Below are 26,611 nucleotides of genomic sequence, written 5' to 3'. Positions count from 1 at the left end.
TCCCCAAAAATAGCGACCAAATACAGACGCGATCGGAAAAATTGGAGCAAACTTCTGTTGCCGTTCTGAAAAGGCGAATCTGAGCGAATGCCCCATCGAGCGGTGTTTTGTTTCTCGCGATACGCACCCCGGTCGGTTCGCTTTATGTAAGCCTCATCCAGCCTCATCATCTGGTGTTACCGACACCCTGCCCATCCGCCTTCTTCCCGGGCTGCGATAGATTCCGCCGCCCTGTCTGCCCGGACGTCATCGCTTGGCTTCCATTAATTCACTTACTTTCGGGAATTGGGTCAAACGCTTGCGGGATCGTCACTTGCGGCAAAGGAGCACATCAAGAGCAATTCCGCTAGCTTGTAATAGCCGCATACAAGAAAAAAGAGCAAAACTGCTGATTCCATTCCACACCTGCACGCATATTTATTTGCCCATTAGGTGTTTGTCTAGGGAGGGCCTTAAATGCGGCTAATCCTACGATACGTGACATGTTCTGTTTGTCCGACCGAAGGGGCGCTCGCTTAGTTTTCTCTCTAAATTAAAGAAGTCATCTAGCGTCTATCCTACTCGTATCTAGCCCAACAACTCCCATTCCTGAAGCATGTGTGATAGAACTCAACCCTCCGGACCTCCGGTCGAGTGAATCAAGCTCTGTTCATTCGGAATGTGCCCCGTCAGATGTCAGCGAAAAGAAACGAGGCCGCATGTAGGGGGACGACAAAAACAAATCAAACATCGAATGCCCCTGTCGCTAGGGTTGCAATAACTGTTGTTTTTTTTCGTTAAGCAAGACATACGCTCCGCACTCGCCTTATCTGTTTCGCGAGGTACAAGGAGCTTGCGCGTTTCGCTCATGACAAAAATATGAAACACCTTTCGACCGATTTCATTCATAATCGTCGACATAAAGGCAGCTGGAAAGGACCGGACGATAACATCAAGCTGAATTTCGGACAAAACCCTCGTCGAGGATACGGAACAGAAAGGAAACGGATAATAATTGGGAGTTTTTTTGTGTGCAGAATACCTGTGCCTCGGCTACCCCATCTCAAGAGGCTGTGGAATTTGATCTCCTGGCTCCAATATATGGTTCGGGATTTTTTTTTGCACCTCCTTTTTTCGTGCTCTACACAAAGAACGTAACATATCACAACACGCATCGCACAAATAGTTTGCGCACGCCCAGAGCTTATGTGAAGCGAAACTGAGCCAAATAAGCAACTTTATATGCCACGACGCCCCTTTATTCTGCTCCCCGAGTCATCGACGGTTCGATTTCTGGACCTGCTAAGCTCATCAAACCGATTAAACGATCGTGGCGATAAAAAAAATGATACAACTAAGCATAAAACTGTTCCGTGGGGTGTCCAGTGACACTTTTATGCCCGCTGCTCAGCACAGAAAACCGGTCAATTGGCATAATGCTGAGAAAGGGGCGATCATTGGCGAATGAGGAACTCTCGTCTAAAATGGTAGTGTTTGCAAATTATTACCATAATATCTGAAGATGGCCACCGTTCTATTTATGTCATTTGCTAAGAATTGGAAGATTGTTGGCCATTGAGGAATACTCGTCTAAAATTGTGGAAAAACCAAATTATTATCATAAAACACGAAGAATTCCACAGATCTCTGCATGTTTTTTGAAGCATAAATATGTCATCGAGTGTGAAGAATTTATTGTATAATAAAAATACTGTATTATCATTTGACATTACCATGTTCTAGTCATTCGTTTTCCCAAATCATTATAACATAATCTCAATTGTTCGCTAACGGATACATTTTTAATCACATACTATCACGTCATGAAGCGAGTGACGAAACACTAGGCACAAAAAAGTTACAATTTCGCTGCATAGGAGTGAAGAAGTCCAAATCAAAGCGTATGCCGCGATCAAAATTCCCTCTTTCTTCTAGCACGTTTCCCCTTCACGTAATTGGTCCCGGCACAGGGATTAGCGAAAGAAGGCCACCGAGATGAGATCAGCCACCAATTTTTGCCAAGCAAGCGATCAGAAACCAAAGCGGAAAAACGAAAACACACAGCTGAGCAAGCAGTGTTTTGCGGCTTCACTCCCAGCTTTGACCGATATTTATATATATTTTAATACGATAACGGCGAAATCTGGATGAGTCAAACATGCCGGCACAACGTACGGTCGGGGGCTTCTCATCGTACATGTATGGTAAAATCCAATCAACATGAAAGCAGTTATAAACCTACGGGTGGAATAGTTTGCTAGTCAATAATGTGCCATCAACCTTTATTGACCACAACGCCCGTTGAAGATTCGTTGGAAATGCACGAAGATCAACAAAAACTATCTTCAATATCTTCGACCGGCGACAAACAAGATGCAGCCCATTATGGGTTGCAAGGGACTCATACCAATTATGGAATGTGTGAAGAAGGCGTTGCTAGAACTCGATAGGTATAACCGAAAAAAGGGATTTCGTATTAAACAATTGTACTAGAAACATCGCCCAGCTAAAAAAAAATCGATTCACGTACAACAACAAGAAAACAAAAACCTCCCCTGCCAAACAGTTCTTCACTGTTTACGGCTATTCACGCAAGAAACATCTTTTAAGGAACCTGTTGAAAGATGTTCTACCCTATCCGAGAACGCAGAGGAATTTCGAAAGCATCCCGAGAAAAAAAAGTCTTCTTAACTCGCGTCAAGGCATCTCTCCGAAACCGAAAACAAAACCGAATCGAACGACTCACGATAGAAGGAGGTCAAAAATTGCATCATTGATGGGAACTGCAGTTGACTGCAGTTTGACGCACGGCATGACTTGAAGTATCTCAGAACTTCACACTCCACACATCAACGATGTTTTGAGTAGGAGAAATTATATTTTTAGTCCGTGTTTGTTTGGCGATGACCGATCAGTTGGACCACCAAGGAAGTCTTCTGGGAAAGTTCTTGAAGGGTGTTTAAAAGTTGACAGGTTGATTTAAAATATTGCTCTCTATATTTTACCCCTTTAGTAATTATGGTTTTACGTGTCCTCACAACACTACTAGTGAGCTATACCCAAGACCGCGACTCAAGCGACTAGTCACCAACAGCAGATGTGGCTTGTAACCGTGTCAAGGATGTTGTATGCTGTTTAGCTAACACTTTTAAAACATTAACCCAAAAGCACAACACAGATAACGAACAACATATTGCGCCGGTAACGAACCGTACCAAATGCATTAGGACGCAGTGACAGAAAAATCAATTTAGCTTTACCCATCCACGCAGCGCACACAACCGCAACACATCGAGAAATGGTGAAATTTTTTAAATCATGCACAACCCGCGAAGGGCAATGTTAAGAAGGAGGAAATCTGTAAAACAGCACCAAATGTGACAAACGCACCATCGTCGGTTGAACCCATCGTTGGAAGTGTGGGGAAACATCGCCTCACCGGGGCAGGAAACTTCATGCTCATCATCTCGTCATCAACGTTCACAACCAGCGTGATGATGCTGGTGTAGCGCAGGAATGCGTAACTATTTCATAATCGCACATTTTTCTCCTTTTCTCCGATGGCCAGGAGAGGCATTCGAGGTGGGAGAGGGTGGCTTTATTGGGGGAGGGGAAGGTGTGAGAAAGAAACAAAAACGGCACGCATTCGATACGTGCCAACTGCACTTCTATACGCAATCGAACGTCTTCCATCCCCGGCAAAGAAACAACAATAAAAACCGGCCCGGCCCCGTCTGCAACCCCCTCCCCCAATGGTACACACGCGATGGGGTTGCTCTGAAATGAGAAATAAATCTTCGGAATTGCAACAAAGCATACCAAAGTGCCAACACTTCGGTGGGCATCGACGGCTGACTCATTTCGCAGTTTCCGTACCACTACGCCTACAACGCCCATCCACACATCCGGCGGGAAACGCATCTCACGCTGCGGTGCGCTGGCGGGGTTTTTTTTTTCACGCACGATGCGAACGTGTGAAATACTAATCAATCATGTTTTGGCGTGCAGTGTGCAACAACTGCGGTACGCAGGTTATGTTGGGATGCACTTTTCACAATTTCCGTTGAAAATACAATTTAAAAAACCATTAATGCAATGCTAGTTTTTCACTGAAAATGATCAGAAAATCACACTATTCAATCATTTTTTTTTTTTTTTCGAAATGCCAAACATTGTTGGATGCACCTCAATCCACTGTTTGATTTACACAGCTATTGCGAAGTTTCATATGTTGCACACAGCGAAAAGCCATTTTTGGCCGCACTGCCACCGAACGTTACCATCATACTCGTGCGATCGTTAAGTTTATGTTCGATGAATAATCAAAAGCAGACGCGAGAAAATAGCTAAATTATAGTGCTACCCCCCTCTCACGGGCTGATGACCCAATGTACGCATCCCCAGATTGAAGCGCAATCGGGAAAATTTCTTCCACGTTCACCTACTACTCCACACACGACACGTGCGCACTGGTTTCAGCTTGAAATCGAAACATTTCATAACACTTAATCGGCCTCCAGGGTGGCGGATCTTCGCATCAAACGTGTGGTGTGTTGCTCAAATGAATCCAAGCATTAAGTGCCGCAAATGACATAAAGCAGAGAAGCAAAAGGAGCATTTTTAAATATGTATTTATAACGAGATATGTCGCTCTTCCTTGCTTGTATATGCCAAGTTTTGCTTTTCATGCGAAAACAATTATTATTCACGCAGTATGATCTATGATCTTTGCTCCATATAACACATCGAGGCGTATCAAACATCACGCTACACACCTTTATGTTAAAAAAAAAGGTAAATCGCACGAGTGCCTTCAGGTGCACCAACGGCTAATAAATCATTCTTGTTTTCGGGTGGTGATTACAACACGACACTTAACGTCTTCCGCCAGGCGAACAGTGCACGGTGAATATAAAAGCACTACCCGAAACCCGCACGTACTTGAGCATCAAGATGAAGACGAAAGCAAATCAAACCACCATTACCATAAAAAAAACGATTCCCTTAACAATTAACAATTAAGGGCACTCCACGGGTAAATGGTGAGCGAGAGGCGTGTGGTACTTATAGGCACCCGTACAGATTTTACATTTTTGTTCCCCTTGTACCCAGCGATCTCACCGACTTTAAAGCTCAGCGAGATTTTAATGCGCTTTCACGCACCGTTGCTTGATATTTTGAAAGTCACACACACACACATACTACATCGCAGCATCTCGCACGTTCACCGGAAGGTGCGGTAGATTCTTGAGATGATGGTTTTATTTTTTTCCACTCCACCACGGTATTTCCATATATTCAAATGAGAACTTTTCCGATGCAATCACCACCTCAATGAAGGTAGCATAAATTTAATGTTTCTCCGGCAAGCACCCACGAGGTGTCGAAGAGGTACTTGCCACGATAAAGTAAACATCAAGCCTGGAACGTACAAGGCATTGCCCGGTGCGTGAGATGACCGCGTCTTATGGATTCCTGGAATCAACACCGTTTAAACCCAATAGCCCAAAGCTCCAAGAAGCTGGTAAACCTGCACCGTACACACCTGTTTTGTCCGGCCTGTCGTCACGATGGGAGGAAGATTTAATGCCAGTGGGAAATATTCTACCACATCCCAAAGAAACAACCACCAAGTACCAAAGTGTCATCAAAGTGGTGATGTTTCCTTGAATTTCCTCACTCTCCAGAGAAAGGTTTGAACGTTGGGCAATGCAGTTTGATAGACAAGTAGCAGGTGCTAGTTACATCGGGGACCCGTGCGTATAATGCGTTGTGTCTAGAGTGTTTCTCCAAGGGTAGGATCCCTACCGTTCTCCAGGGTATTCCTAGCACCGTACATTCACCTTGAGATTTTTATAGTTTTGCTTCCCACCAACGGGTACACCAAAAGGGAGGCTGAATAATTTCACACCAAAAACCACATCCACGTTACGGCTCATAAAGCAAACCGCAAGATCCAAAACCATTCAATCCAGAGTACGACAAACAAGAACCATACCTGTAGCCGTCCCTCGGGTTTTTAAAGAGATTTGGGAAAGCAACACCAGAGAACCGCGCTATGCGGCACAGTGTGAAGATGAAGAATTTCTGTCAAGGTTGCTGCTGATGAAACCTGATTATTGAGCAATCAAACAAGGTTCTAAATTATCTAAAAACGATAAAAAAACATCCATTTTCTTAATATTCCTCCAACATTACTAAAGAATGGCACAATCTAGAAGAAAAGGAAACGGCCAACAAAAGCGTGAACGAATGATTCACTCTTTATAAAGCAAAGTCGCAAACAAGCTAAGCAAACAACAACACAAAATTCGGAAAGATCATTACCAAACTTCGCGAACGTACTCCGCTCTGTTTGACTTTCTCCTTCTCAAGAAACTTACGCCGGCTGCCGGAAATGAGCAGCGCGTGGAAAATCGAAATCTAAGAACGATTGACCCTGGGCGCATCGTTTTGTGAGGTTACCCCCGAATGACGTAAAACTCATATCCCTCCTACTTGTTCTCCATTGCCACCTTCATCCCCCACACGCACGCGTCATACTAATGGACGAAAGTAAAAGAAAGACACCGTCGAGAGCGTTTCGGTTTGGTTTGGAAATTGGGAAGTCACTTCCTTCCAATTAGGGCCCAAACCGAAAGTCCACACCGCGCTATGTCCATCAATTCTTAAACGAAAGATATGATTCAAATGTGGACCGGGAACGTGGTGAAAGGAATGGAACGGGCTAGATCGATCGCTCATTATTAAAAACCGTGACCATGAGAGACTTCAGATCAAAAGCATCGACTCCAGCGTACGAACCATCGACGCAAAGCTGGGGAACACTGATCATGACCCGTTCAAGGCGGATTCGCTTCTTTTTGGGGGGTTTGGTCGACCAATTGAAAGTACCTGATCGCATGATCTGACCCCGGACGGTACTCATCCCCGGTAGTTGTAGAGCAAACCCTGAAGATGAAGCTGATGCCACACTAAACCAGCCCTTGATTGATGTTTTCCATTCCACTCTCTCACGAGGTGCTTCTTCATCGACCAACAAGGCGTACTTGAAGTTGGCAAGTGCAGCACGACCCTCTCTTCTAGCACTACCCTTGATTTGCTGGCCTTCATCATGCAGGAAAGGAAATACGTATAATTGATCCGTGAAAGGCTAAGTACATTTTCCATCCAAATTAGATTGTCTCTTTGGATTAGTAAGTTTACAACCTCTTGCCTCGCAAAGTGGCCACCAGGAAACGATGAGCCTCATTTAAGCAACCACGGGATATTAAACACGATTTGCGTTGCCCCACACGTGGTACCAAACAAACGTACACCGCGGACTACTATGGCGTTCCCCCATTTTCCGTAGCAACTCCGTGTTCCGTTACCGTTGTTGCGGAAAATAGTGCCTCCTGTATACAACAAACAACACCTGCTTGGCGTCCACTATAATAAACACCCCACAGTTTGTCCAAACCGGAAATGTGCTGTTTGTGTGTTTCTCTCTGCTCTCCACCGGTAGTTATTTGCTAAGGGATTTTTACATCGCTCGTACATGACGTACCTTGTGGTAGCGGTTTATTCTAACGGATAGAGATATTTCTAACCTTCTTGTAGAAATCGTTGAAAAATAGCAAAAAAAAACACAAAACAATTACGTTACTTTAACTCCATCTGACTTCCAGAAATCGTTTCTGCTCTTATTCTATCTTAATCATCATCATCATCAGGGCATCTCGTCTTTGGTACGTGATGTTCCTGCTGAAAGTTAACCACTTTCTCCGGCTACGAAACCGAACATCAACAGACAGGAAATAGGGTTTCAGCATTAACTCCACACACGTTCTGCGTTTGGGTTAAATTATATAATTGAATGAAGCGCAAGAACGCGCCAGCTGCACCACGAGATTGCCACCAATTTTCTAAATCATGCAACACAAAAAAAAATCGATGGCTTTATTTGCTTCCAAAAAAGCAACCAACAAGAGTATGGGGAGGTTTTTTTTCCAACAACCCCAAAACTATTCAAAAAACGACATACATATCTACCGCGCCTTCCGAAAAGGTGTCGAAATAAACGGATCCAATCAACCCGAACACACGATTCAAATTATTTAAAAAAAAAAAAAAAAATCCCTTAAAAAAAGCGGAAATTCACACTTATCGCATTAAGCACCAAACGCAACCGAACCCGAAAGTACCTCCAAATAGAACAACGCTTCCACCAAAATCCATTCCAAACAATTCTTTCAATCTATCTGTTCTTTACGCGGCGTACACCCAGCACAAAACAGCTCCAGTGCACCGAAAATGTCGCATTTTCGAAACGTCCTCATCTCCTGAAGTCCGGAACCTGGGACCACCATTGTTCAATTTCCAATTCTCGAAGGTTTTTGTGTGGAGGCGTTATAAAATGTGTCCCAAATATGTATGGTACGCTCCGACGGCATCGAATTAAGGGGGTCCCGTGTGTGTGTGAAGGTGTTTCATGAAGAGTTATATCGATTGCCACACATAACCTACGAGAATGTACATTGTTTGTGCTCCCTTGAGTCCCATTGCGGGAGTGGCCGAAACACACGGAGCTGATTTATGCGCAACCACACAGTCCATCCTTGTAGAACATCTTAGAATCAGAACGCTACAAAACCAGAGGTCTCGCTTTGGAAACAAGCGAAAATATCACTATAAATGAACCAAGGTGTCTTAATCCACCGGGAATTCCACCACTCAAGAGCGTGTACTGGAAGCAATGCCCGAGCCCCGTTGCCAACCGGAGCAATCGCATCAATTATTTCTTGAGACATATTTTTCCTTCTATGTCACTGCCAAAGACACGCGGTCGATTAGGTCATACTCATAAGAAGAAAAAGGTCCTTGAACATAGCGCAACAAAGCTGACATCATATTTACCACCAGTGCTAAAATCAATTCGTTTTTTTTACAACAAAAAATACAATTTGTCACAAATGCCATACTGAAAGTCGTTCGAAATTTGCTCAAACAAATTATTCACGATTCGTGCCAGTAATCGCGCCGCCACATAAATGATGGTGTCATGCAGTGGTGATAAAATGAGCAGTTGTAAAAAAAAATCTTGAACGATTCCATCGTTGCAGAAGAATGACCTCATTGAAAGTAGAAAAGTAACAAAGAAAAAAAATCTTTAATGAAAAAATGGTTGAAGTATCAGAAACATCAAGTAGAATAATCTCTAATCCCTATTTTCCAAAAGCCCTGATTAGTGCCCTACTACTTAAAATCCTTGTCCCATTGCCGAACCTCTTACATGATGCATCATGCAGAAAGACATTACATCAATCCGACACATCCAATTCAACGACGCACTTCTTGGTGATATGCCATTGAAACACGTAGTCCTCTGCTAACTGTAGGAAGAAATACCTCCAACAGAAGGCTTAGGTCCTACACCATATCTTGTTGAACGTGATGACTAGCCGAATAGAGGGGGAAAACAGGGACACTTGAGAATAACCCCACAGAACAAAGACTTCTGCCATAAGTAAAAGAAATCCGTCCTACAAATTTGTTTACATACACCCGACCGTCCCCGGGTTCGTGTTTCTATCTATATTGAGTGACATGATTGTCCACAGCTAATTCCAAGGTAATTCCCACCGAGGGCCCCAAGATCAAACGACCCTGTTTATCGCACCTAAAAAGTACTTCTTTAGTATAGAGCAGCAAACATTTGATCAATTCGTAATCAGACTTCCTTGAAACTTACCCGCTCTTGCCGTCACGATGCAGCTGCCATCCTTCTGGACGTGCAGCTGGTGTGGATGTAAGGGTAACCGTAGGTCACGCAATCGACTGCCCGTCTCCTGTAGGCGAGCCTTATACATCCGGGACGTCTGATAGATCAGCGCCCAAGCTTGATCCTCCGAGATGGGTGCATTGAACGTTTTGAGGATCTCTTCGAGCGTTACCGAAACACTACCGGTCACTGCGACTGCCACCGTTCCCACCCCATTACACTCCCCGGCCAACGGTGCCGTTGGACCAGTTACGTTATACCTCGCGAACTTCAAACCTTCCGGTGCACCCTCAACTGGGCCCGTTTCCGTCCGGCACTGCACACGCGGGTCACCGGTAAGCTCACCACCGTCGATTTCACGCCCTTTCGACACCTCCCGGTATGCCGTGCGATTACCCGGGGCCGTTTCCGCCGGTAGCGGAGGGCACGCCGGGATGGGATTTTCCGTTTCGGACGCCATCTCACATTCGCTGTCTGCCACGGATCGGTGAGTCTAAGGAGAAGGATGTACTATAGTTATCGAACAGCATGGGAATAGAAAGGATGTTTCAAATTTCGTTTATCATTAAACAGAACACAAACATTAATATACACCAGACGTCACCGGTAAATCACTCGGGCTCGCGGGTGCTACCGATGCCCGGACCTTGGCCAACACTTTTGCGATAGTAGCCTGGCGCGCGATTGCCATCAGTAAAATGTAACACTCCGTCAACCATCATCTTAATTGCAATATCTAGCAATCTTATTCTTTCCAAAGCTTGGGCCCAACTGTAACGGGGCTACGTTGACATCCTTTCTGCAGCTTTCGTCACGGTACGCACTACTACATAGGATCACACACAAAACACGCCACACTACGCCACCAAAAACACACAATAAGGACGTAAAGGTATACACTACCGAAATAGAACACTCCTTTCCTTTTCCTCCCTTGTAGCACCAATCTTTTTCGACGACCCTTTCTGCTCCGCTCGCTAACTTCTTCACTTCTTGACCGTTTAATGGATTATGACGACATGAGGAGCAAAAGATTCCCAGACTGCTAAGATTCGCAACACACCGTTTCACACTGCAGCAGACTGGCTGGAATCACTTTGGCGGTGCACTTGTCACCAAGGAGATGAAAGCATGACAGCTAAAATAGAACCACGTAAATCTTCCGCACACACGCACACACGCTCTCACGCACTGCGACAATGATGCATCCACAAAATCAGACAATTTGACTATCAGTTAGCAAACATTGATCTCCACGGATGCTGATATACCCGACCATCATCAGTAATACACCCGATTCGAACCATAATCACTAGCTTCTCTCCACACACACGTGGTCGCGGTGCCACATCTATCGTCAAGAAAGCGCAAGAAAGGGGCAGGTGAACAGGGACATACCCTTTTTACACTGCGGTTCTCTGTCACGGATTGCTTAGTTGAAGCTACACAGAATGAAAAACAAAAAAAAATAATCATAAACACTTCACGGACACATTGACCACATGCGGGATCATGGACATCGTGGTGGGAGCATAAACCAGCTGGAACGAACTACATATTCATAAAGCTTATTTAAACGCTTGCCCTTTTTCTTAAACAACACCACGTGAAATCCATGCAATCCACTCGCAAATGCACCTCGATGGATTGAATTCCGGGCGCTTAAATCCGGCACCAAATGTCACCGCTATCGATTCGGACACTTCCTGCAAAATTTCAACCACTAACGAACGATTTTCCCACGGTCACGCATACTTTTCCAAATGCACTGCTACACGGGCGTAAGGATTCCGGGAGTGGAACGCATACCAGCAGCACCCAGGTATCGATTGTACACCAGCTGAAAGTGAAGGTTTGGCGTGCTCCTTGATGTGTGTATGACTCTTTTGTTTAACCACGCCACAATCATAATTGAATGCTGCCTTTTCTTCACAAATGCTGCCAATGCTCACCGTCCCCGCGTAAACCGATGGATACGATCACATTTTCGAAGCGGAATCAAATACCCGGCGGATTATACGCGCAATCGTCGCGAAACAAACAGTGCGTGGGTTTAAAAAAAATAATTTCACGTTGCTGCACCGTGCACAACCTCACTCGAGCAGCGTCAAACGCGATGTGTGTGCCGGTGTTCCGCCACTGTCCCAGAGAGCAGGTTTTACCCCGCAACTCTCAATTTCATTGCGTTTCACACAGTCAGAGCACACAAACTGAGTCGTTCTCTCTCTCCGAGATTTTGCTCTCACCCCTGTCGTACCAATGCGTTTGTTGCCTTCTCGCTCTGCATGAACATCCCAGTGAGCATTTTTACCTCACCGCCTTTCACACCGGTTGAGTCCATACGCCGAACGGCTCTCGATAAGGTATCATTCCATCACTTTCGTTCATATGTACGATAGTGCAATAGTGCACTATTTCTTGTGCCTTCCTGCTCACCTGAGACTTAGGCTGTTGTGGATACACGCGCAGTTGTCAGAGCCGGCGTCGAAGAGAAGTGCGTGTGAGGATTATTCTATAATATTATATTCTTTTTAATTTAAATATTCGCAATGAAGTTCTGTTTCGGAGCATTGTCAAACAAAAATTATACTCTTCTTTTGTATTCTGTGTTTTCCCATCTATTAGTTTTTGTAATAAAATCCGTACAAGAACAACATACAAAGGCTATTCAAGTTAACATTTAGCTACCCTAGCTTACCTTAAAAGCTTACCAGTTGCTTTGAAACATCAAATGGTGTAAGATTTCGTACCCGAACTTATACTACGTGTGTTGGGCGAGCAACGAAGCGCTTCTAACACTTCTACCCTTCACTTTGACGCTAAGGATCAGTTGGGAACACCTCCTTCAGGCCTTGGTGCCAAAATCTTCTAATCTGCTGCAGCTGGCTGCATGTGAGTTCAACTTTTTGTAGCAACTCGTCGGACTGAAAAGAGCAAACACATTTCATTATTAATTGTTAACGAGACATTTCTTGCCTATAAGCGTACCTCGTTGCAGTTAGGATCGCTGGTCGAACGGACCAATTTGAACGCATCCGGTGGGTAAAACGTTTGATGAAGAGGTGTCAGATTATAACTTCTACATAAAAGACAAAACAAGACACAAACGAACCTCTTAGTAACAAAGTTACAATGAAACAAGGAAAAAAGCAATGCCACAATCTGTTAACAAAACCCTTGCAAACCAGGAATAACATTCCAAAATCCCTGCGGGGTTAAAGCTTTTATTCCAAATGGTTCCAAATGCAAGCGTACCCAACGGGTTGTTAGTCTCCAAAACAAAACTCACTCAAAAATTAAACCAATAGGAAAAACGCTTCACCTCCTAGTTTCGTCGTATGGCGAATGTTGTCGTGATGGAGGTTGTTGTTGTTGCGGTTGTGGGTGTTGTGATTGTTGCATACACCGTGCGAGAATCGTATTGTCCCGATGGTACGCATTCAGCTTGCCGATCAGCTTCGATCGGTCCTGTTCCAGCAATTCGGTGCGCTTCTTCAATCGACCTATCTCCTGACAGTATTGCGTCTCCCGTTCCTTCCATTCAGTAACGCTCTTGCGCGTTAGTTCCTTCGTCGACAGTGTTTGCTGTTTAAATTCTAGCAATTTCTTCGAACACTCTCGTAACTGCTCCAGTTCGTGCTGGGTGTGCCGATACTGTTTACTCAGGTCCTCATGGAAGTCTTTCAATTGTTCATAGTTCTGCGATAGTTTGCGATTTGTTTCCTCCAGTTCCTTTGAGTTGATACCGTGAATGGATCATTAAGAGCAAAGAAAATAATTTGATAACACTGTTTCTTACCAACACTCGCGACGCTTTGATGGCCAGCTCATCTTGATTCGATTTAACCACCTCACACAGGGCGCTCTCCTTTCCTTCGTATTTTGCCAACCGCTCTCGCAGTCCCTGACATTCATCACGTAACACATCACGCTAAAATTAAACACAAATTAACAATCAAATGTCAAGAAAATACCCTTTTCCAACTCATAAAGCCAACCTCACTAGAAATTTGTTCACACTTTTCCCGCAATGCATCCACTTCCAGTCGCAGACGATTAAGCTGACGCTCGTACTGTTGCAACTGGTTCTTTTGATCCATCGAACAACGTCGTGCATTGCTCAGCTCTTCAGTGCATCGTTTCTCACACAGCAGAGCTTCCTGGCGGGCACGTTCCAGCGCTTCCGACAGATTTCCGTTCTTTGCTTCCAGCTCTGTGAACTGCTCCTGCCTGATCGTGTACTTCCGGTTGATGTCACGCAAACTTTGCTGTAAACGATCGATCAGCTCATCCTTCATGTGGGCCACCTGCTCTACATTGCCGAATCGGCCCTTCAGCTCACTGAGCTGTTCGATCAGCTCTGTCGCATGCTCGGTCGCACGGACCCGATGGTTAACGTAATCCGTTTCACGCCGCTTCCACTCCTCGGTGCGTTGGGTTAGCTCCTCCTGAATGCGCGTTGCTTCGAGTGTTTTTTGGGCCAGCTGCTTTTGCAGCGAATGAGAGAGTGGTACCTTGGCCTGCAATATTACACAAAAAGTGATTCATTTACAGAGTTTAAATTGGATAAACTGTTATTCTTACGCGTTCACGCGATCCGCTCGCATTGTTGGTGTTAAAGCCACACTTGCACATCCTCCGCTGCATTAGCAACTCGCCAGCAATACGCTCCTTATCGGTCTTCAAACTTTCGATTTTACTCTCCTGCTCATCGCTGCGTGCCCGCAACTCCTCGAGCTCCTGCCGGACCGTTGCCAGCTGGTGCTGCGATCCGCCCAACTGTTGCTCGAGCTGAACGCTGTTGTCCTGATAGGACTGGATAGTCTTCTGCAAAAGTCGATTGTGCTCGTCCAGTTTTAGAATTGTGGTCTGAAGCGTTGCTAACGATTCCACCAGTTGCTCATGCTGTTTGGTCTAGAGATAAAAATGAGATAACACATTACAACATTGCATTACAATCACATCATTCCTTACTAACTAGTGTTAGAAACTGCTCTAAGGATTCGATGCCTTATTTGAATGACGCCTCACTAACGATATATTAAGCACAACACTATTACTCACCGTATCAGCGGCACTAGCCAGTTGATTGCTTAACGATTCGATCTCCCGCCGCAGTTGCTTCAGCTCATTGGAATGTTTGCTACGCTGCTGACTCATCTCCAGTTCATGCAGTCGCTCCATCTCGGCACACTTCTCCCGGAAGTAGCTCAGATGACCCAAATCCTGCTGGCGCGATACAATTTCACCCCGGACACCGTTCAGCTGATCCTGCAGTAACTTCACGTCATCTTTCAACAACGCAAACAAACGATGCTTTTGTTCATTGAGCTGAAATAGAGGTGGAACGTTAATTAATGCTCAACGGTGCAAAATACTTTCAATATTCCTGGAGTGAGTGGCAAGGAGCTCACAGTTTCTAATTCTACAATAAATCGATGAACCACATAGGAGTCAAAAGGCGGAAGCGTATTGCAGGAAACAGCCCGCTCACGCACGCCACAAAAGTCGAAAACGTGTAAATGACCTGGAAAAATAACCATCCCGAAAGCAATCCGGAGTACTGGGGCACGATGTTATGCTGCTCTGCTACTATAATTTTCCGACCATCGGTACACACGGCGCTCCCCGTAGCCTATTAATTGCAATCGCAAGGACGACCCGTTGGAACCCGGTGGAATTCATGATCACACACTACACACAGAGAGTTGCAAATCGTTTTTACGGTGTTTCTTCTATTTTCCGGTTACTTTTTTGTCCTTCTACCGTCTACCGAACAGCGGAAGAACGAAACGAGGAGTGGCAAAACATATTAAACTTAAACGGAACTAAAACCTTACTGTTGGTCGTACGGTTCAGGCACTAGGTAACGATGGCATGCCGATGGTAATCGGTTGTCTGTATCTATTTTAACCACCCGCACCAGAAAACCCCGAAGGACCAAGCACACCGTTTATATGCAAACGTACAGTCCATTTGGATTCTTTATGTAAATCGTGTCCTGATGACTTGACTGATGAACTTTTACAACAAGAACGATATATAAAACACACACAAAAACTAAACTTCTGCAAGTTTTAGTATACACTAATGTTAAAATTTCGGAAAACATTTCCCGCACCGAATGGAAATACTTTAAAGCGTACAATAGTAATCCTACTCACTGCACGGGACACAAACTCTATGCCAAGTGGGCTCCACTCCCGATGAACGTCAAACTCGAACTAAAATTCGCAATTCCCTACATACGATCGTCAACCTCGGTGGGCCTGTCGTCTGCGTCGTGTGCGTCGACAAAGTTGTTGATGTTTGGCGCGATTTACCAACATTCCTACACAACGGCTCTCGTACGTCCTGGAAACTGGCGTGCACTGCATTCCCGCCACACGTACACAGGGGGCGGCCATGTAATGGAATCGGTTACAATGTTTTCATTGCCTCGCGGTTCCTCCATTCAAAAGGGGGGAAGGAAAGAAATTCTTGCTGGAGAAATTGCAACACCATCCCTCCCGGTCTGACACAGGCAGGACGACACACCAGCATGCTGTTGCTGTTGTACCAATAAATCTGATTTCAATCGCAAGCATGCAACGCCGAGCCCTCGAGGACATTGCACCCACCCTGGAGTAGAGAAGCCCGATACCCAATTTCTTCTTGCCAGCGTACAGATCTAGCAAATGAATGAAGTGCATGGAATGCGCGGGCCATGGTTTTACGTTTCACTACACACAACCCAAGCTGTATACGAACATGGAACAGCGCAAAAAAGAATCCAAGGTGCACCATGCGGCACAAGAACTCACAGTGCAATGTGCAAAAACAAACAAAAAAAACCAGCCCGCCGAACTTATTAAAAACTCATCTTCATATGGGGGAAAGTTTTTCCATTAATATTTGTACCTCCTGTTTTTTGTTTCGCGATCTAAAACTTCCTCGCTTTAATTGAATCGAATACCATTTCACTGCCAGTGGGATGAACTTTTATCGCTTATCGAGATGCAAAAAGTTTCAAGGCTCTGAGTTGCTCATTTGGACGTTTTGGAATGTAATCCACATTGTTATTCCAATCAACTTTTTCTTGACATTATATGTCAACCACAAGACACAATACGAATCTGATAGGTTTCTTTTAAATAAGCTCAATATGTTGATATATTATTCTAGTAAATGCCTTGGAAGTAGGTCAACCAGAGCTCTGGACCTCTCGTCTAAGTCTAAGCCATGAAGTAATGAGGTGAACGTTGCAATCAAAAGTGTAAAAATTGCCACCAACAGATATGGATTTCGATTCCGATATCATGCAACTAACCGAGACATACAAATAACTTAGCATGGCGTTCTTCATTACACTGCCTCAAGTCATCGTATCGAAGTTAACAAATCTATCCCAAGCTTCTTCTCTTTCCGTCCCGTTTGCTACGGCGCGTTTGCTTTGCGTGCTGTCACTAGTTCTCCGCAAAAACCTTCCAAAACAAAACCAGGACAGCAGTGCCGAGTAGTAGCTGACTCCCCTTCCCCCGGGAAGCTCCATTCGATTTTCCAAAGAAATTATAATTCATTTACCACCTGCTTGCACCTAGCGACCCACGCGGGCTGGTGCTTCAGTAGTGCCGTAGTATTTACTAAGCAACGCGAAAGGTAACTCCAACTACCTACTAGACAACCACTGCACAGTGTGGAACAGGGTGAGAGTGGATTGTTGTGACACGCAACCCAAGGGTGCAAGACAAAAACCGGGGAAAGATCTTTCTTTGAGTGTTTTTCCCTGTACCAGACGACTTTCACATACTGCTCTGTCCTTCACGAGTGTACAAGGGGACGATTAAAATCTGATTATCCTTTAGCATGAACGGCTGCTCCACCGAGGGGGTATACACAGCACTCCGCAGTAAAGTATTGGTGTTGATAGCTTCTTTAGCACCGTTAAGGACATTCCTCGTACATGGTTAACGACCGAACGCGACGAAAACAAAAAGAAAGTTTCTGCAGCAACTTTCCAACAATCTAGAGCTATTCCACATTCCTTTCCTTCTCTTAGCGCAACAAGCGACCAACACCGCTTTCGTTTGTAAAATTTCCCCAACAGGATATAAAACACCCCGAACACCGCTCTATTCCAACGCAAAAGCATTTCTGGTTTGTAAATGGCAGAAGCTCTGCCGAAGCGGACCAAAATGTGGTAATCGATTAAATTTCACGCTCAACACCGCAACAACGGACAGCTTTTATAGCTCAACATCAATATCGTCAACGAAATGTGTTGCACCAAATGGAAAACACCAAGCAACCGGAAAGCCCGTATTTTCTGTCCGAACCGAATCGGTCGTAAAATATGATTTCTCAATCAAACTACCACCACTGGGCCTGCGGGAAAGGGTGTCAACCGTTGACACCTTTGACGATTGGTGCTATTGCACCGCGACCTGGCGTGCTGTTGGTGCAGTAATTTTTCGGCAAAACCCCAACTCCCGATCTGATGGATGACTTTTACCGCAACGGGATATTGTTTTTTTCCGGGACGTGTTAAAGTGTTTCCGTTACTGATACAGGACACGCTCACCTCCTGCCGGATGTCTACCGCATTGGAGATGTCCTTCATATTGCCAAACTCACGGCTCAGCTCGGCTAGCTGACATCGGAGCTGTAGATTGGAGTCACGGTATTGGTCCAACTCGTTGTCCTTTGATATGTTCTGGGTAAAGTGGTCATTACAAAAAAAAAGAATTAATAAATAAAAACAGCGTCAGCTTCATATCGAAAATCTAAACCATTACAGACCTCTTTAAATGCGTCGTTCAACTGCTCGCTCAAAAGGATCACCTCTAGCTGCAAATTTTCCACCAGCTCATGAAGAACGCTAACCTAACATTGAAGCAAACAACGTGTTACAAACAGAGTCCTTTCTTTTAATGCAACACAAAATCGCGATCAAGTAAATCGATAGAAGATTAACTTACCAAAGCGCTTTAAAGTCAAATCAAGGAGCATGCTAAGAAAAGGTTAAGTAGAGTGTTAAAAGGAAACAACACGCTGAAACCTAAGCGAATTAGTCTGCGGCAAAATACTGGGAGGGAAAAAACAATAATTTATTGTGAAAATCAAACAATCAACCCAATGGTCAGCATGGTGTAGAAAACCATGGTTATAGATTAACTTACTAAAAAATAATTTGCATTAAATACTATTCTATAGTATTCGCTAATGAAACGAACAGTATACAATACTTATCGCACGAGTTTAACTTGATTGCATTTAACTAATGTAAGCTAGGAAAATTGGAAAACGTTCAACGCTAGCATGCTAACATGTTCACGAACTGGATGGTTAGTTGCACTATCTCTATTCGTGTGTTAAATCAGAAGATCAACGTTTACTCTAGCAAACCGAAGGAACACTTCACAGCATCGTCGGTAATAGTAGGAGAAAGTCTCTAAGAAGGCATATCTGGCGTATTGAATTGTTTGGCACATTGCCGTTTAGCAGATCAAGCGATAACGTCCCGTTTTGTGAAGGACTTCTACACATTCTGCCTACGGGTCAAACCCACTGAACAGTGCACGACCGATGGCGGACCAATAATCACCGCCCGGTGCTGGATCGGGACCAGCACTCGGTACCGGACTGTTACGACTGTCACTCGTTACAGTGCTGGGTGCTGCATTGGTTAAGGTTGGAGCGGGTGTGACCACGGTATCATCCTTGCCGTTAGCATGCAAATAACTGACACGGTACGACTGTGGTGGTTGTGGTTGGGGACTGAGACGAAGGCCGGAAAAGAAACTCACGGATGAGCTGCCATTACGCTTCGTTTCCTCGAGGGCAACACGCAGATTAGAGATGGTGACGAGCAGGTTTTTGCACTGGGATTTGTTAACCAAAAAAAAGAAAAGAAGAGAGAAAAAATGCCAAATAATCAAAATGCAGTTATTTGAACGATCATAAAAGACGAGTTATTATAAATAGTCTTTTGTAGTGATGGGAAAGTTCCATGTTTTTTTTCGTAATCAGTTCTTTCACTAAAAGAACAAAACGAACCTGGTAGGTTCGATGAACCTACATTCGCGAACATTGAACATATTTGTATCATTCATTTGCAGTTTTTGAGTTACAAAAAGTTTTGAATGCAAATTTGTTGCTTTGAATTCTTCGCTACTATCGGTGACCATTTTTTATCGGAGTTCTGAAAACATCATTAAACAGAAGATGCAATTGAATCAAGCAAAATAAGCTTTAAATAAATAAATCGAGTGATCTTTTTAAAAAAATAAAACTTCCATTAAACGATCGCACGAATCGATCGCAAATACAACCATTAACGACCGTGGTTATGTATCATAAACATATTTTGTTAAAGTTACTTGTGTTATCATCTATTTCGTCGTTTCAGTAGCTATCTGTTCAGGTTTAGAGAAAAGCCATTTCGTCCATAAAATAACCTTCTAAGCCGACAATATCGTGGCACATGAATAACTGTCACCCATGAGAATGCAAAGAAAGTGTATCAATCTTGCAGTTGAACAAACGTGGACACATTCTCGTTACTTTGAGCTTTGCTTATTTTCCACTAAAGCTTTGAGTAATAGAACAGTAGCTCAACAGAAAAGTAACAGAAGCAACTTATAATCTTCGCAAGGCAAACAAAACATGTAGGTGCAAAAACCCTACTTTCGATCGTTAGGTTCAGACCTAACGGAACGAACTAGGCAGTTTCGGAACGAAATTCTCATCACTAGTCCTTCGATAAAACATCAAATCATTAAAATTCTAAGGCGTAGTGAAAATAAATATTTCAATGGATATTAACTTTAAAAATGGTCTCAAGAATACAGCGTAAATTTTAATGATTCTCCGAAGATCCTCCGAATAACAAAAATATTAAACAAACAGATCCCAAATTTACGTAGAGAAAATAATTTGGCACAAAAAATGAAAATATAAACAAAATGGAACGACACCGCAGCGTATCATGCGTGAAACGCCGCCCAGCAATCAACGCCGAAAATCCCCCCGTACCCCACATCCCAACACTTACCTCGTCCTCTATGGCAACCTTTTCCTCACTAGTCTGTTGCAGATTTTCCCGGTACTGGTGCAGCTGTTTTTTTCACCCCAGAGTAGTAGGAAATGGTTGGAGAGGCCAGAAATAAAGTACACCAATATGTATAAACGTTAACGGAACGGATATGACCAACACGCTCGCACACATACCGTTTCCTTGAGATCGTCCACTTGACGCAAGAGTTTCACCTTTTCCATGTTTAGCATCGCAATCGTACGGCTGTGGTCGTCGACATTTTCTTCCAGGTCGGCTATCTGGCAATGAACGAACGAGAAGCATTTAGCGAAGATTCACAACAGTTTGAAGTAGCGTACCGTACACGTACCTTTTGAAGTAGTGCTGTTTTTTCACCGTCAAACAATTCTTGGCGTACCCGGCACTGGTTCAGCAGCCGGTCCCGGTTGGTAAGTTCCTGTTGCAAACGCTCCATTTCGAAGTGCCGATCACGCAACACAAGATCTTTCGATTCGATCTCCTTTTTTAGATCATCGATCAGTCCTTGCAGGGTGCAACCTTCGTCCAGGCCGAGCGAAAGCGAGCTGAAGGACTCACTGGCACTGTTGTTGCTGTGCTCCTTTCCGCCTAGCTGGAAAACGGTCATGGTATGGATGTTGGATATTACACACACACACACACACACTCTCTCACAAACTATTAAAATTATAGCACAAAAATCACTCTAAACTGTAAATCACAAAGCGATACAATATATCTTCTATATTTTGTTAACCAAGCACTATCCAAACGATTCAATTAGAATATAATTTCCCGTTCTAGTAATATATTAGCATATGCGCTACTAGCACGATCGAACTTTTCATCTCGAGATCTACGCACAAACTGATCCGTCTGTCGAATCGCGGCTTTCAAAAGACCAACCCAACCCATTCTTCTGTGTGAAAACCACGAGGAAAATACTGATGCGATGCGCTAGACCAGCCGGAGTGGGATCTCTTCTAGCTGGTGGGCGAAACGTAAAGTAACCCACGCGAAAGATGATTCTTAATAAACAAAGAACTGAACAACATTAATTGAGTATTTTAAATCTCAAATTCAGTAATCTAGTTAAATTTTCAATTACCACACTTCATCATCATCGGCTTTCCCAATAATTCAAAAGCAAATGTTCAACCATCAGTCACCACGGCGTGGTTAGCAAATTTCGGGTGGAAAGTATATTCTAGCCCCGTTCTAGTCGCGTGCTAAGAGGAAGTTATTTTAGGACGGCACATGCTCTTGACTACTCTACCCCGAGGGTCCGTACCTTGGGGAACCCCTGTCGGATCTGCTTGTGCAGTTGCACTCGCGTGAAGATCGCCGCTTTGCTGTGATGTGATGTAGGCGTTTTGATGCCGGTATGACATCCCACGGAACATTCGCTTTCGTTTCGTTTACAAACAACCGTCCCGGTACCGTGGTGGCGCACCCAAGTGCAGTAAAATTAATTGGTTCTAAACTGGGTTCGACTACAGCTCTCTGACGGAGCGCGTGGTTTTGGGGCGGTACGAAATTCGTGCGTAGTCTACTCCCTGGAAAGTGTAAAGGGGAAGTTTTTCAAAGATTGTACATGCTTAAAATAGTTATTTATCCCGAAGATCCTAAGGGGAATAGAAAAGAGCTTGCCTGGTGCTCGTTGGAGTAGCGCGTCGGATGCATTTTATATAATTGACCAATAGTTCCTGTGATCTTGGGATAACAGGCATCAATTATAATGCTATTTTTTGTTATTATTTTTATGGAGGTGGATTTGCGTTGGTGTAGTAGATTAACGAATTACTGAAGAATTTTAGAATTCATTCTTGATCTCTAATTAGACTTTAAATTTTTAGTTCTCACAAATAGCAGTCAGCCAGCAACGGCAAGGCAACACACAAACGAAACAACAATTAAAGTGCTAAATGAAAAATAAAAACAATTCAACTACCTTTTCCGCGCCCACAACCACAAGCCGCCCGTCCTCAAGTATAAATTGTCGTTAACATGCAAAACACGTTTACCAGCTACACGCGCTATACCAACCATAAATGGCACTAATGGCTGCGTATACAAATATCGCTCGATGCTATTGCTTGTAAATTAACGCCTTTTAGACGCAAATGTTAAACACAGTGGTGTAAAAATAAACCTTCTTCACCCACCCCGTTTTCCCCGTTTTCACTCTTTTCGCCGATGAAAGAGCTCCAACTTCAGCTCGCTCCGATGTGTCGCTTATTTAGCCGCATTCCAACCAACCCCGAAGGAAAATGCACACATGGAACGACAAACGGGCCACCCGAAATGGCAAGCAAAACTTCATCGTTAGCAGGCACATGTCGATTCCAAAATAGATACTGTCACTCTCCGTCACAGCCGCAAGGTGTGAGAACGCATTAGAATCGTAGAATGTGTTCCCTAACCACTGTATGCGCACTCGAAATGTCCATGCAAGAATGGGGAAACGTAGTTGTAGGCCAGCGATTAACTGGGTTACAACGCAATGAGTCTGCGGGCGGCAGTGATTCAGACAAGCTGAAGCCGTCTCCAGCTCGATTGCTCGATTTGTAGCTCGTTAATGAGTTGATTGTAGGATCCGCAAGTGGGATCCCCAAAAATAGGAATACTTCCCTTACCGTATCCGAAGGAATTGGAAGATTGAAAGATTAATTGCTGACGGGGAAACCGGACTGTTTACAATGGTGGGCGACGAACATAGGAGTTGTTTATTGAAACTAAGGCACCGGGTCAGCCGGTTCCAACTAAACAGAGCGCATGTACTTAGGTGGGAATTGAATATGCTCATTTGCCTGCGGTTTGGTGTTCCACTTCACACTTGCCATCGCCTTGTTTAAAGCTACATGTTTCCCAGTGCTTAGATGCCCATTACTTACCAATCGCTTCAATTGCTGCTCGATGCACATCATCACCTGCTGCTGTTCGCGTTGACCAAGCGGGTCAGAATGTTCCAGCCGGGATGTGCTAGCACTCCCGATGCCTTCATCCTGCTCGAACGTACAATTTGTCTTATGGGTCGCGGCTAGCTGACGGCACAGCGCTTCACAGCGATCACGCATCGCCTCGATCAGGTCATCGTCGTCTTCGAACCGGAGTAAACATCCAGCCGTACCGTTCTCGTTACCATCCTCCCCCCTGCAACCGTCACCGCATCCCGACAGCTTACCGGTGCTCTGAAGAAGTTCCTCACAGGCACCCCTTAATCGCAGCAAGGCCTTTTCCACGTCACCCAGCGTCGATTCTTTTCGGTGCGATTTCTCATGCAGCTGTTCACGCAACTCAATCAGTTCACGCTTTAACCGCTGCACGTATGCGGATTCTGTTTGACTGTCCTGCTGCATAGTACCGAGCTGATCGAACAACTTTCTACTGCTGACGATAGAGTAGCTTTGCATTGATTGCTCCATCATGGACGAACCATCTCCGGGTTCTACCGAATGGAATGGGACAATTGACGCTTGAGGTTGCTACACGGGATCCACAACCGAACATGAAACAAAAGAAAAAGGGAACCAATTGTTATAAATCAATAAAATACAAATGAACAAATGTTTATTAATATATATTAAGCGACTGGTTAGCTATAAAACTAAATTTAAAAAATATGTATAATTTCGCAGTTTTTGTTCGATCCTAACCACCAAAGAATCCAAACCCAAAATGTTTATCGTTTAAATTATTCGTTTCGCAACACGTCTACCACCACCGGACCAGGCCTTTGTACTCCGGAAGCTTCCACTCAGCGAGCTAGGGAAACTTTCTACGCTGTCCCGTTCGCTATCATACAGATCCGAAAACATCGAAGCATTCTCAAGCGACTAAATACAGGCACGGAGGCGTCAAAGATAATTAGCAAAAGCCCATCACCACCGGTTAGCAGAAGCAGCAGCACAACACAGCAAGCCGTACAAGATGTACGTAGCAGAGCAAATACCTCGTTTAACAATTTAATTTCCTGTCGTTGTTGCGCGATCACCTCATCCCGGAATTGGATGGCGGTGTTTGCCTGTCGCAGTTTATCCTCCTGCTCCTTCAGCTTCTTTCGCAGCTGCGTGATCTTATCGTGGTGATCGGTAATCTCCGATATTAAGCTCCGGTTATCGATCGAGGCCGTCGTCGACTGTCGATAGATGGTTTTAATATAGTATGCCAATCATACAATGGAAAATGATGAAACTGGCCTAAAATTGTCCCAAAGTTTCACATTTTGTCCTAACAATATACGTTACCAGTTTGACTTTCTGCAGCTGCTCGTTCAGTGCGACAATCTGTTGCTGTAGTATAGCGATTTCTTTACATTTATCCTCCAACTGTTTCTCTCGTTCCTGAGTCATGTTGCGCAACTGCTCCCGTATGGATCCGGTATCATTTACCTGCTGCCGTAGGTCAACCAATTCATTTCGTTGCTTATCAATTATGCTTTAATAAATCCAACAGGCAAAAATGATAACAACTTGGTTTTTCCACATACAACAGGTGCAATTTACCATGTTTTTGCGTCCAAGTCCCGAAGCAGCATCTCATCCGTGGCTGGTACAATGGGATAGTTGGAACTAAGCTCAAGCGATATAAGTTGCTCTCCAGAAGGGGATTCCGCATTTGGGTCCGTGGTATTTGCCACCCGTTTAAGACGTACATCCGGTCCGAAACGGGTCAAATTCTTTAGATAGGCCGCACGCATCAGCTGCATCCGCTCCATACAGGTGTCCTGCACCTCGCGCAACGACTGCACCAGCTCGGTGTTGACCGTACGCAAACTGTGTACCCATTCGGAATACACGCCAAGCTAGTCGTACAATATGAAATGTAATACCGAGGATGGAACAGAACAAAATGCTGAAACATTACACTAACGCTCTGCTGCCCTCCGTTGGGCTATCCCGAGAAGGGGCCACGTGTTGGTCGCCACCGTAGTAAGCGCACATAATAATAGGCACAGTTGAAAAAAACACGCAGCACAACCTTGACCGGAGGCGAAAAGCGCGACAGTGCATGGATTGACCACTGCAGCAAACGATTCTAATTCATCTCAGCCATAAGGGTGACCTTCGTGGCGCGTCCACGATATATGTGCGTATGTGCGCTGCACCCGACTACTCACCTTGAAGTCTAACCGATCACTCTCGACCAGCTGGATCTGCTTTTCGAACTGCTCGTTCAGCTTGTCCAGCAACCGGGCATTCAGGGACGTATCATCGTACTGCTCGACGGAAACCTTCCCAACGTCCGCCATCGCACCTGTGGGCTTTATCTCCTGCGCGACCATTTTAACCGGAACGTCAGATAGTAGCGGTCCGCCACCCTCCGCGTGTGATTCTTTTCCATCTCCGATGGTCTCCATCACAGATACCGATTCTACGGCACATCCACAGTAGATCGGGGTTAACAAGCACACCACTTCTTTAGGAAACAATGCGTACCACAAGCGTACCAGAGTTCACAAACCACCAATGGTTCAGGCTCGTTCGGAAGATTCTACGACGACAAGAACAAATATTTTCAACAACTGCCTTACGCCTGCTGTGTTTTTTCCTCACCAACTGCAACGGTTTTGTCAGCACAGTGGCGGACGACTTTTTTTCTGTACGGACACACTCGATCCCATTCACGGAATTGCTTGCTTTGTTTACGTTTGCGTCAGCAGCTTTAAATTGCGTTTATACTACTCCTGGGTTGACTGTATATTTAAAGGGATTGCAGGTGGAATGTACAGGGTTACCAACATACAAATACGTTAGTAATCATTAGGACCTAACTAAATTATATAAATCGTACAATTAAATGTGTTAAAGCATTATACAGAGTTTCGATGGAGTAAA

At 44.5% G+C, this 26,611-nt stretch overlaps 2 protein-coding genes across 6 annotated transcripts in view; both read right to left on the bottom strand.

Annotated features, from left to right (window-relative positions):
- LOC128305402 (protein spire) overlaps positions 1-11,137 on the bottom strand; it is a 118,652-nt gene extending 107,515 nt beyond the window's left edge. For all 5 annotated transcript variants that reach the window (XM_053042827.1, XM_053042830.1, XM_053042828.1 and 2 more), the window contains exon 1: positions 9,713-11,137. In XM_053042827.1, the coding sequence (XP_052898787.1) occupies positions 9,713-10,202 (490 nt within the window). In that variant the 5' untranslated portion in view covers positions 10,203-11,137. The remainder of the gene's footprint in view (positions 1-9,712) is intronic.
- A 1,225-nt stretch (positions 11,138-12,362) lies between these two features.
- LOC128300430 (synaptonemal complex protein 1-like) lies at positions 12,363-26,361 on the bottom strand. Its single transcript, XM_053036476.1, has 18 exons — positions 25,894-26,361; positions 25,280-25,578; positions 25,022-25,211; positions 24,727-24,912; positions 23,669-24,259; positions 21,127-21,387; positions 20,951-21,055; positions 20,775-20,837; positions 19,528-19,602; positions 18,521-18,604; positions 18,303-18,434; positions 14,807-15,073; positions 14,327-14,656; positions 13,741-14,262; positions 13,542-13,673; positions 13,065-13,474; positions 12,731-12,821; positions 12,363-12,666 (listed from the first exon to the last, which is right to left on the bottom strand). Exons 1-18 carry the CDS (start codon positions 26,131-26,133, stop codon positions 12,562-12,564), a joined length of 4,083 nt encoding a protein of 1,360 aa, XP_052892436.1. The 5' UTR covers positions 26,134-26,361; the 3' UTR covers positions 12,363-12,561.
- Positions 26,362-26,611: the final 250 nt, after the last annotated feature.

This window comes from Anopheles moucheti, chromosome 3, assembly GCF_943734755.1.
Source record: "Anopheles moucheti chromosome 3, idAnoMoucSN_F20_07, whole genome shotgun sequence".
NCBI lineage: Eukaryota > Metazoa > Arthropoda > Insecta > Diptera > Culicidae > Anopheles > Anopheles moucheti.
This window is presented reverse-complemented; position numbering and strand designations above follow the sequence as displayed.